The sequence below is a fragment of the Lynx canadensis genome, chromosome B1 (genome assembly GCF_007474595.2).
Source record: "Lynx canadensis isolate LIC74 chromosome B1, mLynCan4.pri.v2, whole genome shotgun sequence".
Classification (NCBI taxonomy): Eukaryota; Metazoa; Chordata; class Mammalia; order Carnivora; family Felidae; genus Lynx; species Lynx canadensis.
The window spans coordinates 148,251,929-148,269,157 of record NC_044306.2 but is presented as its reverse complement, the minus strand read 5'-3'; the positions used below and the strand labels follow the sequence as shown (position 1 = coordinate 148,269,157).

The window sequence follows — 17,229 nt, the reverse complement described above, 5'->3', positions numbered from 1 at the left end:
TGGTAAACCCTCATTTATGTTCATCTGAAAATGTGTTTGTCTCACTTCCATTCTCGTAAGATGGTTTCTGTGGATATATACTGTAGGTTAAAAGCTCTTTCTTCCAGCATGTAGAAGCTATTTTCCATTTCTGACTTTCATAAAAGTGAACTGTCAGTACACTTTTCATTGCTTGGTAAGTAATCATTCTTGTCTTTTGGATGCTTTTATCATCTTCTCTTTTGTCTTTATTCTGGAGTTTCACTATAACTTGTGTCAGCGTAGATCTCTTTTTATTGTGTATTGGAAAATTGGGTTTCCAGTCTTTTATTGACTCTTAGGTTATTGAATCTTCCTGTCTTTTATCACTTGTAGAATTCTGTAAGTCTGACTCTTTCAATCTCTAATACATCCTTTTGGAATTCCAAGTAGAATTTTGTCATATATCTCCATCTTGTGCTCTACTTCTACTAATCTGTTTTTGGTTTGGGGTTTTTTATTTTTGTTTTTATTTTACATTTCCTATTTTTTGGTCTTTGTGTTATTTTTGGGTAATTTCTTCAGTTCTTTCTCTTTATTAAATTATTTCTTCTGTTGGTTCTATTCTGTCAGCAAACTAGCCACTGAATTTTTCCTTTCAAGAATTATAGTTTTTTTTTTTTTTTGGATTTAGAAGTTCTATTCTGTTAGTTTCCACATCTTTCTATCCAGCTTTGATAGTTCTTAAATTCTTTATTATTTTTCAATAAAGCCTTTTATTATTTTATACATTTGCTGTCTTTGCAGATTTGATTTTGAACTTTGTTTTTTTTTCCTCTCTTACTTCCGGTGTGTCTTCTCATTGTCTTTTTTTTTTTTTTTTTTTTTTTTTTTTGTAAATAAACAGTTATAAGCTAATCTTCCCATGCAAGTGCTTCAAAGCCTTCCAGAGAAGATTTTATTTGCTTCTGGGAGGTATGGGAGAGTCCAACCAACCCAGGAACTCTTTACTTTTATTTATTCCCAAAAAACATATTTTATTATAGAAAGTTTTCAACATATATAAAAGTAGACAGATGGTATAACTCCAGAGGTTTATCACCCAGTTCTAGCAATTATTGACTCATGTCCAGTCTTGTGTCCTTGCTTGAGGTCTCTCCTGCCTTTGCAGTTAGTGACATCTGAAGGGTTGACTGCGTTGATTGTCCAGGATGGATTCTTCACTCACTCACATGTCTCACGTGCCTATTACCTTGATGTTCCTTGGTGTGTCTGTCTGTTTCTCTGTCTTCTCTTTCTCCACATGGCATATCATCCTTCAGAGCCTTTCTGTGTAGGTTAGGCTTCTTGCAGCATGGCTATCTGGTTATGTACTTGGTACATGGAAGCTGACTTCCAAGAATTATGAGTGGAAGATACAAGGCCATTTCATGGTTACACCCACCACTGGCATAGCTTTATATTTTATTTTGCTATAGTTGATTGATTAAACTAGTCCATTTAATGGGATAAGGAAGGGCTTCATTGTTTGTTGGAGGAATAACAATTTTACATTGTAGAAAAATATGCAGGATAGGAGCATATTTTTCCAGTCATTTTCAGAAAATAATATCTGCCACATTTGTACTGCAGAATTTGCCTTAGTCTAGATCATGGTGCTTACTTCCCTGTTTTGTCATTTAGTATGTGCTTTTTCTTTTGTATTTCTTTTAAATTGGTCATTGGGGAGTACCTGGGTGGCTCAGTTGGTTAAGTGTTCAACTCCTGATTTGGGCTCAGGTCATGATCTCATGGTTTGTGAGATCAAGCCCCACGTCAGGCTCCGTGCTGCTAGCATGGAGCCTGCTTGGGATTCTCTCTCTCTCTCTCTCTCTCTCTCTCTCTCTCTCTCTCTCTGCATACCTCCCCCCACCCCCAAATAAGTAAACTTTTTAAAAAAAGAATAAAATAATTGGTCATTGGATTCAGAAGCTTGATGAAGTATAGTTTTGACCTTTTATATCTATATCTTTTTGTATGTTTTTGAGGGCAGGGTGGCAAGACATTCATAGAAGGCCAGGACCACTTTACTCTGTGTTTTTGGCTTAAGAGTTTCTAGACCATACAGGTAATGAGAATTCCAGCTTCAAACCTAATTATAGGTTTATAGTTAGAAATATCTTTCAAGATTCTTTTTTTTTTTTCTTATGGCTTTATATCTAGTAGGATGCCCAAGAAAGGCATATATATCCCCAGTGTCTTTCTCTGTAGGGTATTTTATTTCCTAGGTGACCAACTGAGTATACTGTATTTAGAGCATCCTAATTTTATTTCAGGGGATGTCTTTCATTTGTAGACTTTCCCCAAGATCTTGGGAGTTGGTCTCCCAGACCAGAGTTCAGATGGTCATTCTGAATCCAGGCCTGAAAACCCCAGGATTTGACATAGTCTCTCAGGGTGGGCCCAAGCCTCCAGGGTTTATTAACCTTGTAGATTTACTCTTTCTTGTTGCCATTGTTTTTTTGTCTGCAAATGTTTCTTTTACTTTCTGGCAGATAAGGATGATTTCTAAAAGATATTTTCTGTATTTTGTGAGCACTTTTAGATGTCTTCTACTGGGAGCAGTTTCAGTGTTGATTTAGTTTTAAAGGCTAGAAATGGATGATAACTAATATATTTTATTCTGAAAAAAGTTAGGAAGCACATTCTTAATTTTGATATATAATTGGCAAGATTTGCTATGTGTCTTTGGAGGTAAATGCCTATTCACTTTTGCTCATTAAGTTTTCCTTTTAGTAAAATTCAGAATTTCAAGTTTAGCAAATTTAGGATTAATAGGATAGAACTTTTTAAAGATTTTATTTTTAAGTAATCTCCACACCCAACGTGGGGCTCAAATTTACAACCCTAAGATCAAGAGTTGGGTGTTCCACCAACTGAGCCAGCCAGATGCCCCTGATAAAATATAGAATTTAAAAAATTATCATGTTCCCTGTAGGAAACATTGGACTATCAAGACATATTAGAATTTACCTCTTAAAATAGGAATTGAGTATATAAAAAATAATTTTTCATCACTTTAGGAATCACTTATTTGAAATCACTTCTTTGAACGACAGTAGTTACAGAGGAAGTGCCAGACTTTTGACACAAATCTAATGATACCAGTGGAGAGACATCATGGATGAAAGACTTTTCACTCTGGATATTGTTTTGTTTACATTTTGTTAGGAAATGTGCCTGTGGAATGTGAAAATTGGAGATCCTACCTAAAATTAAAGGGCCTTGAGTGCTATGAAATTGAGTGAAAAGAAACCTGAAACAGTGAGAGGGATGGAGGCATTATAATACTAAAAGCAGCATGTTTTTGGGTGGCATTTGCTTTGGCTCAATGTCAAGTGGCCCTGGCTGGCTGACTGCTCTGTTGGGATGGGATCCACCTTTCCACTCTGCTGAACAGCTCTGTATTGATGTAGGAACGCCAAGGCACTTGGCTTTTCTTGGCCATCATTTTGGTTAGTTATGTCCCACATTATCCCTGCAGAGCACTCAAAAGCAAACCAGGTTCAGCAAGGTCATGACTTCTCCAAGGTTATTTCCTGAGTCACTGCAGAAGCAGGAAAAAAATCTGAGCTTTAGACTGCAAAGCAAGGGATACTTCTCACAAGGAAAATGATTTTAAGTGTGTGGGAAGCAGAAATCATGTAGGATAGGTATCTAGAAATAGAGATAAGTTGGTAGATCAATAAATTTTCTGGTACCCCCTATGATAAAACCCTAAATTTGAGGTTGTTTTCTTGGATAACTCCAAAATTTTCCCTGTTTTATTTTTCCTTTCTATTCCTGTTATCATAACCTTAGATCCAGTCCTTTCATTTCATGTCTAGACTATTCTAACTGTTTAGCCATGAGTTAATAATCAGTTTCCCTTGCTTCATTTCAAAAGCAGTAATTTTTTAAAAGTATTGTTCTTATATGTCAGTCCTATCTTTCTAATCCTTTACAACCTTGGCCTTCTGGACATTTGCCCCTTGAAGAAATTCCATTTGCCTTTAGCATCCCATTAGCCTCGGATTTAAGTCTCTTTGTGATATGTTCTCAGCCTAAATTTAGAATGATGCTCTCCCCATACTATATGATGCTCAGATCAAATGGGTTATTGGTTTCTCCTCAAATCTGGCAGCATCTTCTGCCAGTTGTTCCAGCTCTTCTCTCTATTCCTCAATGATTGCCACTTACCAAAATCCTTCCCACCTTTTAAAATCCTCCAGATATAAACTTGTCAGTGTAGCTTTCACTCCTAATGTAATTTCTGTTGCTCTTGTTTTTGCCCTTACTGTATGTGTATTACTCTGTGGCACCGGTCACATAATATCTTGAATGGGAGTTATGTTGTATAATTACCTTCTCCCTTTTCTGGACCAAATGTTTTCAAGGCAAGGGCATGTTTTAGTCCTCTCTCCAGCTCTCATGTGGCCCGTCACAATGATTTCCATATGGTAGGCTCAGTAAGTACATATTGAAGAATGTGGTTATCTTGGGCCACATGGTTCTCAGAGTTGTTGCACTGTGTGAGACAGCTGATAGCTGAAAACATGCCAACCTATCTCTGGTTCTCATAGTGAGTGCTCGTATTACTCAAAGCCCTGTTTTTAGATGTCATCATTGCAGGAAGTTTCTGTGTGTTCACTCTAGAAATTGTTAAACAGTGTATCCTCTAGTTTATCCTCTGTACTTGGGGTGTCCTTTTTAAACCTCTCTGAATCTCTGTCTAGAGTGCTTTGTAATTTGTATACAAATCTGAGTCCCCTCATCTGATTGTGAGCTTCTTAGGGGGAGGAACTAAGTCATGATTCTTGGTGGCCCCATAAACCAGCTTATTGTCTGGATTATGGGGGGCTCCTAGCATGGATGTTTATTCTGTGTCTGTGCATGTGCATACTGCTCCTGATCCTTTATTATCATCTTATTTACCAGACGGTCAGACTAGCCTTTTTCTCCCCTAGATTTTGATTTCTGTGGATTATTCCTAAATGACTTTTGTTCTGTATTAGCAAAGTATATATGATATCAAAAGGAAGTAAAGTTTCACTTCCTACCCCGCTACTTAAAATAATCTCTAGTTTTAGAAAGTAGAACATCCTTTGGATTTATATTCACGAAGACAGGACTTTTTTATTTAAAAAAAATTTTTAATGTTTGTTTTTGAGAGAGAGAGAGAGAGAGAGAGAGAGGGAGGGAGCAGGACAGGGGCAGAGAGAGAGGAAGACACAGATCTGAAGCAGGCTCCAGGTTCTGAGCTGTCATCACAGAGCCTGATGCGGGGCTCCAACTAATGAAATGTGAGATCATTACCTGAGCCAGGGTCGAATGCTTAACTGACTGAACCACCCAAGTGCTCCAAGACAGGACTTTTTTAAACTTTAAATGGCATACTTAGCCTTTTGAGCATTTTTTGAGTCCTTGCTATGTATGGAACATTTGTGTTCGATGTTGAAGATAAGAATTGTTCTAATTTATGGTCTCTGCCCTGAAGGAGTTTAGTGGATTTTTCCTATTCACCACTTATCTCCACCACCACGGTTGGGATTGACTTGCCTTTCTTTGTGCCTTGTATCTTACACATACAATAAATTATTTGCCTCCACATCTGGCTTCAACTAATAATCTATAAACCCCTTAAGGGCACATGTTCTATTGTACTTATTATTTTATCTAACACAAGCCCTAACATAGTATAGGCGTTAATGAATGTTTGCTTGTTTTTTTAATGTTTATTTATTTTGAAAGAGAGAGCATGAACAGGAGAGGGACAGAGAGGGGGGCAGAGGGAGAATCCCAAGCAGGCTCCACACTATCAGTGCAGAGCCCAATGCAGGGCTCGATCTCACAACCCATGAGCTCATGACCTGAGCTGAAATCAAGAGGTGGTTGCTTAACCGACTTTACCCAGGCACCCCATGAATGCTTATTAAATAACAGTTTTCCAAGCAAGGATATGAGCAAATGCAAAGGCCCCAGGGTAGAAAGAACCTTAGTATGTTGAAGAATGGATAACAGACCAGTGTGACTGGAACATGGGGGAATTAGTGATTCATGATGAGGTCAAAGGGAGTAGGAACAGATCATGTAGAGCAAAGGTTCTCAAAGGTGATGGCTGTGCTGTGTACTGGCATCCACTAGATGCCAGTTTCACCCTTTCCTCCTAAGCTGTGACAAACAAAAATGTTTCTAGACATTGACAAGTGTTCCCTGGGGGGTAAAATCATTCCGGGAAGAAGCACTGATATAGAACCTTATAGATGATTTTACTGTGTTTTATTTTAAGTGGAAACAGGAAGCCACTGGAGAGTTTTGAGCAGGGAAGTACGGTATAATAATTGAAATTTTAAAGAGGAGAGTGGGTTGTGAGGGACAGGAGTCTCTCTATGAGGAGAGTGGGTTGTGAGGGACAGGAGTGAAGCAGGGACTTCTATGGCGGGAGTGGCATCGAGGGCCAAGGATTGCTGAGTGATGTGAGGGAAGCAGGAGAATTTGAGCTGGACCTTGAAGAGAGAACGGATTTAACCAAATAGCAAGACTTAGAGTACCAGTTTGAAAAGTGTTGCAGAATGTGCAAGGCGCATTTAAGGTATGATGAAGTTTCAGGACTCTTTGAGGGCTCCCATCATCCTATCAGATGCAAAGCCTCAGCATGGGGAGCCAGGTGCCTGTCGTGGCTGATAATCTGTCCTATCTGACTCGCTCATCTGCTACTGACCTTCCCTGCTCCCTTAACATTCCAGCCTGGATGAATGGCACCAGCACCGCACTTAAACACTGTCTCTAGCAGCATTAAGGATGGATGGGAGAGGTGCCAGAGAGGAGTGGTTAGGAGGCCTCTGTATAATCCAAGTAGGAGATTATGAAAATCTGCAAAAGGCAAGGGGTAAGAACAATTCACATGCTATTTTTGAAACATTTGTATATTTTGTACAGTACTATTTCTATTAAAAGTTTTCTATATTTCTTACAGTACTACTTCTACTAAAAGCTCCAGTATTTGAGGGGTGCCTGGGTGGCTCAGTCAGTTAAGTGTCTGCCTCTTGATTTAGGCTCAGGCCATGATCTCATGGCTCATGTGATGGAGCCCCGTGTCAGGCTCTGCACTGGCAGCATGGAGCCTGCTTGGGAATCTCTCTCTCTCCCTCTCTCTCTGCCCTTCCCCTGCTCTCACTCTCAAAATAAATAAATAAACATTAAAAAAAGTTCCAGTATTTTTATATTATTTTCATTACATTCAAATCTAGTTATTCAGATACCTTTGGCTAAAAGAGACATCTTAGAGTTGGCTTGTTGTCACATGGATAGGTTTGTTTTGTAGGAACAACTTCTCTAACAGAACCATTTGGGTTCTGGGTCTTTATGCCAATAGTTGGGGCACCATGAATTTTTTAGCATAGCTTTTAGCATTCTGGTCAACAGTTATGTCTCCAGTGTTTACTGTATGTAAGACGCTGTACTGGCTAGACATTGTAAGCCTCGAACGTTAAAATTTGGCAGAATACATTGCTTTTTCCGCTTTGGTCTCCGTCTCCTTAAAATCTCTCCCACCTGTCCTATTACTTTAGTTGGACCTGTGTCATCTCGGACCTGGACTGTGCTGTCATGTCTGTATCTCTGCCTCCAATCTTGACCACTTCCAGTATGTCCTCTACAAAACAAGAGAGCCATCGTTCTAAACAGAAATCTGATCATATCACTTGCCTGCTTAAAAACTTCTTATGCTTTCACACTGCTCTTATGATAAGAATTCCAAAGTGTTAGCAAAACATCAACGTTTTTAACTTCTGGAGCCTTATTTCTTACCTCTCCCATCTCCTCCTATGCACCAAATCTATTTCATTTTCTCAAAATGGCAGCTTATTTGTCTAGTTTTTTCTCCTGCTTCCCCATATCTTGCCACAGCTGATTATGGCTCACATTTTAGGACTCAGCTTAAATACCACCTCCTATGCAAAATGTCTTTGATTTTGGGCTTAGTACCCTTTCTGGATGCTCCCATAACACTCCAAGCTCACTCCAACTATAGAACATTGTTATATTGCAAATACCTCTTGATTTGTTCAGCTCTAGCACTACATTGTAAACCACTTGAGGGCAAAAATCGTATATTATCTGCGATTTTACTTCCAGGATCTAGCATAGTGTCATTGAATGAGTTAATTAACATTCATTCATTTATCCAACAAACGTTTATCTAGCGTGTTTACTCTATGATGGGCACTGCACCAGGTTCTGGGGTTTCAGTGGTGGTGAACAAAAACACACGTGGTCCCTGTCCTCACAGAGCTTCTGGTCCATGAGGATGATAGGTATTATTCAAATGATCATGCAAAATGTGACAATGCAAATGTGGCTAGTGCTGTGAAGGAGAGGTGATGATGCTTTAAGAGTCTACAAGAGAGGGTGTGGCCCCCTTTAGGAACTGTGGTGGCTCTTACACTGAGGTTCAAGCATTAGTAGGAATTAGCTAGGTGAGGCTGGGTGGGAAGAGTATTCTATTCAAGCACAGGAATCACTTTGTATGCACAGGCCTTACAAGAGAAAGTAGACTGACAAGAATGAAGGCCTGACATAATCCAGTGAGGCTACAGTGAGAGTGGGAGGGTTGAGGATGGAGAAGGAACCACACAGAGGCAGACCTGGCAGGGCCTTCAGGTCATGTTGATTATTTTCCCTTTCTCTTAAGAGTATCAAGAACTCTCAGCATGGTTGAGGGAAAGGAAGACTTTTTGAGGATAATTATGTCAAGGCACACAGTAATTATTATCTATAATTGTTTTCTCCCAGAACTTTTATTTATTTTGGTGGTTTTGCATAGCTTCCTTTGTATTCATTCTACTGTCTACAATCCCCATTTCACCCTCTTTGGTATTATGTGGTTCCTTTTTGTTAGTCTCCAGGACATCTAATTCAAACTTTTGTTTTTTTTCAAATAGAGCAAGAAAGCATAGCATTGGCTCATGGTAGCCTATGTGACTTTGTCTGCAACAACTACTCTTTTGACCCATTAATCTAGCCTTAGGTTATTACAGTTTCTTTGATGCCAAGATTTGGGGGTCCTCTCTGTTAATTACCATGTTGGTACCTCTAATATGGTTTTGAGTGATTTAGTCTAAATAGGGCTTGAAACTATGTAATATTTCCAGCTGTTGTCCACCTCCCCTCCCCCCTCTGCCCAGGTAATTCACATTCCTGCCAATTAACAAATAATGTTTTAATTGTTTTGCTATGACTAATTAAGAGTCTATAGTTGCCATTCAGAAGAATGTATACATCCTATTTGTCATTCATTTTTTGGTAAATATTAATTGAGAATTGACTATGCATCATGAACTCTACTTAGGTATTCAGGATAGAGAGAATAGACATAGTCCAGGTCTTCCTGTTTCTTGCAGTCTAATGCCAAAGACAGCTAAATACACACATAATTTCAAAACAGTGTGAGGAGCGCTGTGGTAAAGGAAAGCATAAAATGAAGGGAACACAGAGGAGGAAATCTAACCTAACTAGACTTACCCATCTCACCTGGGCTGAGGCAGGAAAACTATAAAAAGTTAAAGGCTGGTTGAAGTCTTAAGGATGAGTAGGACTGCTTCAAGGTAAGAAGAAGGAAGAATAGGGGTTTTTCCAGGGAAAGGGTGCTATATGGGCAAAGACACAAATGCATTAGTATGTAAGACATATTGAAGGAATTGCATATGGTTGAAAGTGGCCATGGTATAGGAGCCAGGCAGGGGAGAAGTGAAAGATGAGGCTGCAGATGTGAACACAGGCCAGATCATGAATGGTCTATAGTTATGTCATAAGACACATCCACAAGCAGGAGTGAACAGATCCTATAGATTCCACCTTAAAGTATAGCCAGAATTCCAACACTTCTTGCCATCTTGACTCCTACCACTCTGGCTCTGGCCATCACAATTTCTTGCATGGATTATGATAGTCAACTCCTACCTGGTCTTACTTTCCTTGACTTTCTTTAGTCTGTCCTAACCCAGCAGCCATAGTGTTTAGAACATAAGCAAGTCATGTCATTCCTCCATGTAAAACCCTCCAGTGGAGTACCATCCTGCTCAGTGTACAAAGTCTCATAGTTCTACTTCGTACTTAGTACTCTTTAAGATACTGTCAGTTTATGTTGTTTATTGTTGTCTCAGAACAGAAGCACCTCGAATATGGGAGCTTTTGTCTGTTTCATTCAGAGATATTCCATTAACACGTAGAACTGTGCCTATAAGTAAGTTGGTAGTCAGTATTTCTTCAAGGAATGGAATGACTGAGACCCAGATGTATTATGATCCTCACCTCATTAGTTATTGTTGAACAGGTTTATTTTAGCTCATCCCCACCCTTTGCTCTCCTTTCCCCTACCTTATCTCACTCCCAATTCAAACCATATGCTTTCAAACCATTTGTACCGAAATGAATTGGCTTTATGAGTATATATTAACCTTTGTCTCCCAAGGACACTTTGTTCATAGTCTTAACCTGGGCTAAGTCAATATATGTTCTTCTTTCTTGTGTCAGCTACCCTTGCCTGTGGTGAGTTCTTTGAGAACGTGATTGGACCCATGTTTGCGAGCCAGGGGTGAAATCTTGGCTTTTCGGTGAGAGGAGAGCAGTGTTCTGACTAACTGTAACAGGATCTGAATGATAACAGTCATCAGGTTCCTGGTATAAATCACATTCTCATTTTGTAAATCCAGCATCTCCGTTCCCTCAGACTGGTCGTACTCTGGCCCTTGGTGCTGCTGCTTCCATGCTGTGAAAATGGACTGCTCTATTTTCTCAGCCTCCATAGGGGTATTAGGCATTTGATTTCTTCATAAATAGAGCAGAGAAATATAACCGCAGAATAACATTGTGGACACATTTAACAATATTTAGTTAATGAGTAAAAGAGCTAGACCTTTTGTTACATCGTCTGCTCTTCCAGTCAGTAAATGTTATCATGACCATTGGGCAGTGTTTGAAATCAGCCTATTCTGATTAAGGCGGTATTAGTTACCTTAATGATAATGGTTAATAGGTTATTAAACAATTATTTTCATATACCATGAAAGGTGAGAAGTAGTCATACATACCTTCTTAAGGTTGCTTTTAGATCTTTGGTCCTCATATTCTGAATACTGTCTAAATGAACAGCATATTGCTAAACGGTCAAAAACAGAAGGATTAGTGCCAGCCTTTAAGGTGCCTGTTGTGCTCATGTTAATAACAACAACCACTGCCACCACCACACCATCACCATTTTTTGAACTCCTACTATGCTAGAACTACTATCTTTTAAGTTTCTGTAAGATGCTTTGCCTCTGTTACTTCACTGAATGGTTCCAGTAACTCTTCAAGGTAGATATATAGCTCCATTTTTCTAATTACAAAATTGGACACAGGGAGGATAATTAGCAATAAGCAAATGATACGTAAGCTGTGACCGCAGTAAAGTTAGAGGAGGTGTCTTGTGGCAGCTTTGTGTTTAATTAGGGGGGGGTGCGTAATGTGAGGAAGATAAAGTCGCCTTCCTTGGGGAGCTCACCTTGAGGTAGATATTTTTAGCAAGCAAAGAGAGTTGGGGTTATTTGGTAATCTTAATTCCCATCTGGAAATAGGATGAGATAGAAGCATGAGCATCTTCTCCATGTGGTTTTGTTACCTCTTTCTACAGAAAGGAGCTGGATATCACCTGGATCTCTTCTGGGTGGCCATCCTCATGGTGGTGTGCTCTTTCATGGCTCTTCCGTGGTATGTGGCTGCAACTGTCATTTCCATTGCTCACATTGACAGTTTGAAGATGGAGACCGAGACTTCTGCACCTGGAGAACAACCAAAGTTTCTAGGAGTGAGGTATGTTAAGTCAGAGGAAAATCGCTCTACAAAACTTACCATGCCACATCTATATGTCATTCAAAGGGAATGAGCAAAATTGGAGGAGAAAAGGCTGGTGATGATTAACTTATTCCTGTACTTGCTGTTACAGAAAAGACTAAATTTCCATTAGAAAGAAAGTCTTCCATAATTTTTCGAGTTCACTTCTTACGTTACATATATTTCCTTTGATTAATGAAAGGCTAAACGACGCAACGTAAAACTGCAAACAGGCCATCCATTTTCTTGAACATGCAGCTCATTTTGGTGCTGTGGTACGTACTCTATCACAATCCTATTTAAAGGTCAAACTCTTTAACTTTTCAGCTCTGTTGAGACGCCTCAAAACTCATGGGTCTCCTTATGATTTTTAAGATTCTATTAAGGGAAAGGAACTGTGATTTTCCAGTTCATTTTCTGTCTCCATAAGCACTGAGAAACCTTGACCTCCAGCTGTTAAGTTTGGGTAGCCAGGAAGGGCTTGTATAAGACCTTTATCCTGTGTTGAATACTTTTTGCAGCAAACCCTGCTCCTAACTGCTTGGGTGAATAGCTCACAGGACAGAGCCATTGTTTCCCACGCCACAACAGTGGGTGATTCTTTCCTGGGGGCTGGGGGAAGGGGTGTTGGATGGGAATCCTATTTGTTAAAAAGTACTCTTGTGTTGTAGATTTGGAAATTAGACTGATGGGATTTATTGCACTTATGAAATTTCCCTGAGCTGTTTGTTAATTAGAATGTAGGACAATGTGATATCTGTCTCCCATGAAAGAAGGTGTAATTACACAACAGTACAAGTTGTGTAAAAAATAAGGGCTTCAAAGAGGCCAGTAATTGATGGACCAGGAGCAAGTGACTTTTTTTTTTTATTTATTGTAAAAGAAGCAAAGGATTTAGAAGAATCACTTTTCTCTTGATGAATTCAAATCACATTATACAATAGTTAGAAGAAAATTTTGTAGTTCTGTTGAGCTTATATGCTGTACTTGAGGTATTCATTTATATAAGATATCAACACCTTTGCTGTTTTAGTCAAACATTGGTTTGTTCATCGTGCAGTCTTTTTTGAAGGTGAAAAGACAAGAGCATGTTTATGAAAACAAGAAGTCAATTGGTAATCTTTTGATTTGGTTTCAGAGAACAAAGAGTCACTGGAACCCTCGTGTTTATTCTGACTGGTCTGTCAGTCTTTATGGCTCCCATCTTGAAGGTAAATATGTGAAATACTTGCCTCTTCCAGATAATTGGGTATGTGTAGAGTAGAATTCCTTATCTGCAAGATTCTCATCAGTTCTGTGACACACTGAAGCAGAGGTCAGGTAGAATGAGGACTTTAAAAACTTATTTTGATGTTCTTCTCACTCCTTCTATTATTATTATTATTGTAGTTATTTGGTTGAACTGTATTAAGTTACCAATACCCAAGCTTTTTGACCTATGTAAATGGCAGTTCCATACAGTTCAATCTAACTGATCTCCTCTCCTCATTACGTTTCTTGCTCTCCTTATATCCTTTCTTCCCATCACTTTCCATCTACTTGTTCCTAAATCCTGCCTCCAGTCCCCCCATATGCACACAGACTAGACTCCTGGATAACATGAATTATCATTTTGTAACTTTTCTCCTATTCTTAATTATTGCTGACAGTATTTAATTATTGCCTAGGAGAACAGAGTAAAATTATAATTTATGACTAGAAAACTTTAGAAATGAACTTTTAAAGAAGAAAAATGATATGGTCGATTATTTAGAAAGTTAGGAATCAAATATATAGGTTTGACTGATGGGGTGAATATCTACAAAAATAGATGAATATGAGCTATATGGGAAAACCTATTTAAAAGAAATAGGGTGAAAAGAGAAGGTGTAGCTGTTATGAAGCTTCCATTTGTGTGTGTGTGTGTGTGTGTGTGATGTAAGCATTTTATTCTTTTTTTTCTATTAACAATAGTGGCTAATTATTGATAATTTGTACTTTAGGCTTTGCACCACAGTACAAAGCATGCAAATTACCTATATACCTAGAAGCTATAAACAACCACTGTTGATATATCCTTCCAGATTTTTCTCTGAAAATTTTTGTTTATTTTGTTTGAAGTTTATTCATTTATTGAGAGAGAGAGAGAGAGAGAGCGCGCACATGCAAGTGGGGCAGGGGCAGAGAAAGAGAGAAAGAGAGAGAGAACCCCAAGCAGGCTCTGCACCATCAGCACAGAGCCTGATGCAGGGCTTGAACTCACAAACCGCAAGGTCATGATTGAGCTGAAGTCAGGCGCTTGACTGACTGAGCCACCCACGTGCCCGCATTTTGTGTTTATTTTTAAACAATTCTAATTTTTAAGATTTTTTAAATGCTTGTTTAATTACACAAGTTATGGAGCAGTACATTCTTATAGAGAATTCAAACAATATAGAAGTATAGAGACCAAAAGGCGAAAGCCCTCCTTTTCTCTTAAGTGGACACATTTATAAGTCAGTTGCCGTTGAGATGAATTTAAGGAAAGTGGAACTATAATTTCTTAACCTATAGCTAAGACCAGCTTTGCCCTCAGGGTATTTAGATTAATGCATACCTTATGTGCAAAATACTTGGTAAATAGTTAAAAGATGTAAATACTCATCTCTTGTCCTTGGTTTCCACAATGTCAGTTAACTGATTTAACTGATTTCTGACTAGAATCATGAAGGAATATATATTTCACATAACACATGGGAAAGTAAAATCAAAAATAACCTCAAAGTTGTTTCTGGTTACATATGGAGGACTCTACAGGTCAGGGTGCTGGGTGGCTCAGTCGGTTAAGTGTTCAACTCTTGATACTGGCTCAGGTCATGATCTCATGGTTTGTGAGTTCAATCCTGCATTGGGCTCTGCGCTGACAATTCAGTCTGCTTGGTATTCTCTCTCTCTCTTCCTTTCTCTCTGCCCCATCTCCAACTCATGTGTGTTCTCTCTCTCTCTCTCTCTCTCTCTCTCTCTTTCAAAATAATAGACTTAAAACAAAAAGAGAGTACAGGTCTTACATTCTACAGGGACAGAGAGAAATCTATTACCACTTTTGCCAGTGCAAAGCAAGTTGTGGGGTAGGTTTGAAGTTGTGAGTTTCACAGCATCAAATCCACTACCAAAAAGGCTTTTTGTTCCATTGTTGCCCCTTAGCTACCAGCACATCAACTGGTGGAAAGTGTAATGACAGCTTTTTACCACAGAGGCAATGGAACCTCTTTTTGGACAGATCCATTTTTAGAGAGGTCATTGCAGGCAATTGTGATCTCATGTTGTGGGAGGATCTACTAAGAATGAATTTGCCCCTGGGTTTCCTAACGGTGGACTTACACAACACAACTGCAGATTTTTCTTTTTTAATAGGGTCTCTTAGTTACTAGTAGAGGATAAATAGAAATCTTTCCATCAGTTCAAATGTACCTATCAGTCCCCACCCATATTTTCTTTTTTTTTATATTATTTCTTTTCATTAATACAGTATAAAATCCTAACTCAAAAAGTCAGATGTGTTTAAAGGCTCTTTTTTTTTTTTTTATTACAGCAAATGGGCTTTAATCTTGGAGAATCTGTCAGCTGAGTAATCATGTACAATCCCAAAGGGACACAGAGAACAGATACTGTATAAATTGCTATTTTTAGGAAGAGATGCAAGACATTTTCAACAACGCCTCTTCCTGACTATTTTCTAACCCTGCACCCAAATATGGCTGCAGAGGAGTTAAAGCTGAAAGCCCTTTTGTTCTTTATTTTACGATGAATCTTTTTGCCCCGATATGCAAAGCATCTTAGTATCTGCAGGAGCAGATTAGAATGCAGAGAAAGGAGAAAAAGAGGTACAAGGGATCAATGAGCATGAGTTCCTTTTGACCTTCCTTAAGCTCACCCTTGTTCAGCTGCTAATGTTCATAATCATGGCTATTCCCACCTGGCAACTCTGAGTCCATGCAAAGAGTCATTGTAGGAATCAGCAAAAAAGGTAGTTTAGCAAACATTTTTATTAGGCAAGGTTTTGCCCAAAATGTGGGAAATGAAATTATTTTGTTAATACAGTTTCCAACATATTGTGGGTAACCTCAATTTGAAACGAACAAGAATAAAGCAGTCCAGCATTGAGAATTGTGATTCCTTAACTTCAGTAAGTAGAACTATTCTTTACTTCAGGAATCACATCAGCTGATTTCAGATCATGTGCCCTTCTTACCATTGAAATTTGGTGGGTTATAAACATCCACTACAGAATTGTTGGTAGCTCATGTGAAAAGTCAATACAAGAACAAGCGGATGTTGAGGGTGCAGGTTTTTTTTTTTTTTTCAATATATGAAATTTATTGTCAAATTGGTTTCCATACAACACCCAGTGCTCATCCCGAAAGGTGCCCTCCTCAATACCCATCACCCACCCTCCCCTCCCTCCCACCCCCCATCAACCCTCAGTTTGTTCTCAGTTTTTAACAGTCTTTTATGCTTTGGCTCTCTCCCACTCTAACCTCTTTTTTTTTTTTTTTTTTTTTTTTTTTTTTTTTACTTCCCCTCCCCCATGGGTTTCTGTTAAGTTTCTCAGGATCCACATAAGAGTGAAAACATATGGTATCTGTCTTTCTCTGTATGGCTTATTTCACTTAGCATCACACTCTCCAGTTCCATCCACGTTGCTACAAAGGGCCATATTTCGTTCTTTCTCATTGCCATGTAGTACTCCATTGTGTATATAAACCACAATTTCTTTATCCATTCATCAGTTGATGGACATTTAGGCTCTTTCCATAATTTGGCTATTGTTGAGAGTGCTGCTATAAACATTGGGGTACAAGTGCCCCTATGCATCAGTACTCCTGTATCCCTTGGGTAAATTCCTAGCAGTGCTATTGCTGGGTCATAGGGTAGGTCTATTTTTAATTTTCTGAGGAACCTCCACACTGTTTTCCAGAGTGGCTGCACCAGTTTTCATTCCCACCAACAGCGCAAGAGGGTTCCCGTTTCTCCACATCCTCTCCAGCATCTATAGTCTCCTGATTTGTTCATTTTGGCCACTCTGACTGGCGCGAGGTGATATGAGGGTACAGTTTAACTAGAACCTAAGTTATGACTAAGTAAAAGTCAGGATTAACCATTAACCTCAGAATTCACACAGAAAGGGGTATCAGGGGTTACTTTGGAGGAGGGAACCTTTCTCCTCCACCATTTGACTAATGTGTGTTTTAAAGGAACAAGTGACAACTTTAGAGAATGGTTTTACTTAAGAGTCTACCTTTGAAAGGCAGATCAAATGAACAGGATCAAGAAAAATATGTGGCTTTCACTTTTTAAAATGACATGGCTCAACACCTTCCCTGCTCAGCTCCCTGCATCCCCACAGACTGAGCGGCCTCAGAT

At 39.0% G+C, this 17,229-nt stretch overlaps 1 protein-coding gene across 2 annotated transcripts in view; it reads left to right on the top strand.

Annotated features, from left to right (window-relative positions):
• SLC4A4 (solute carrier family 4 member 4) overlaps positions 1-17,229 on the top strand; it is a 348,118-nt gene that overhangs the window by 313,689 nt on the left and 17,200 nt on the right. For both annotated transcript variants that reach the window (XM_032592973.1, XM_030313719.1), the window contains exons 19-20: positions 11,648-11,826; positions 12,986-13,058. In XM_032592973.1, coding sequence (XP_032448864.1) covers positions 11,648-11,826; positions 12,986-13,058 — 252 coding nt within the window. The remainder of the gene's footprint in view (positions 1-11,647; positions 11,827-12,985; positions 13,059-17,229) is intronic.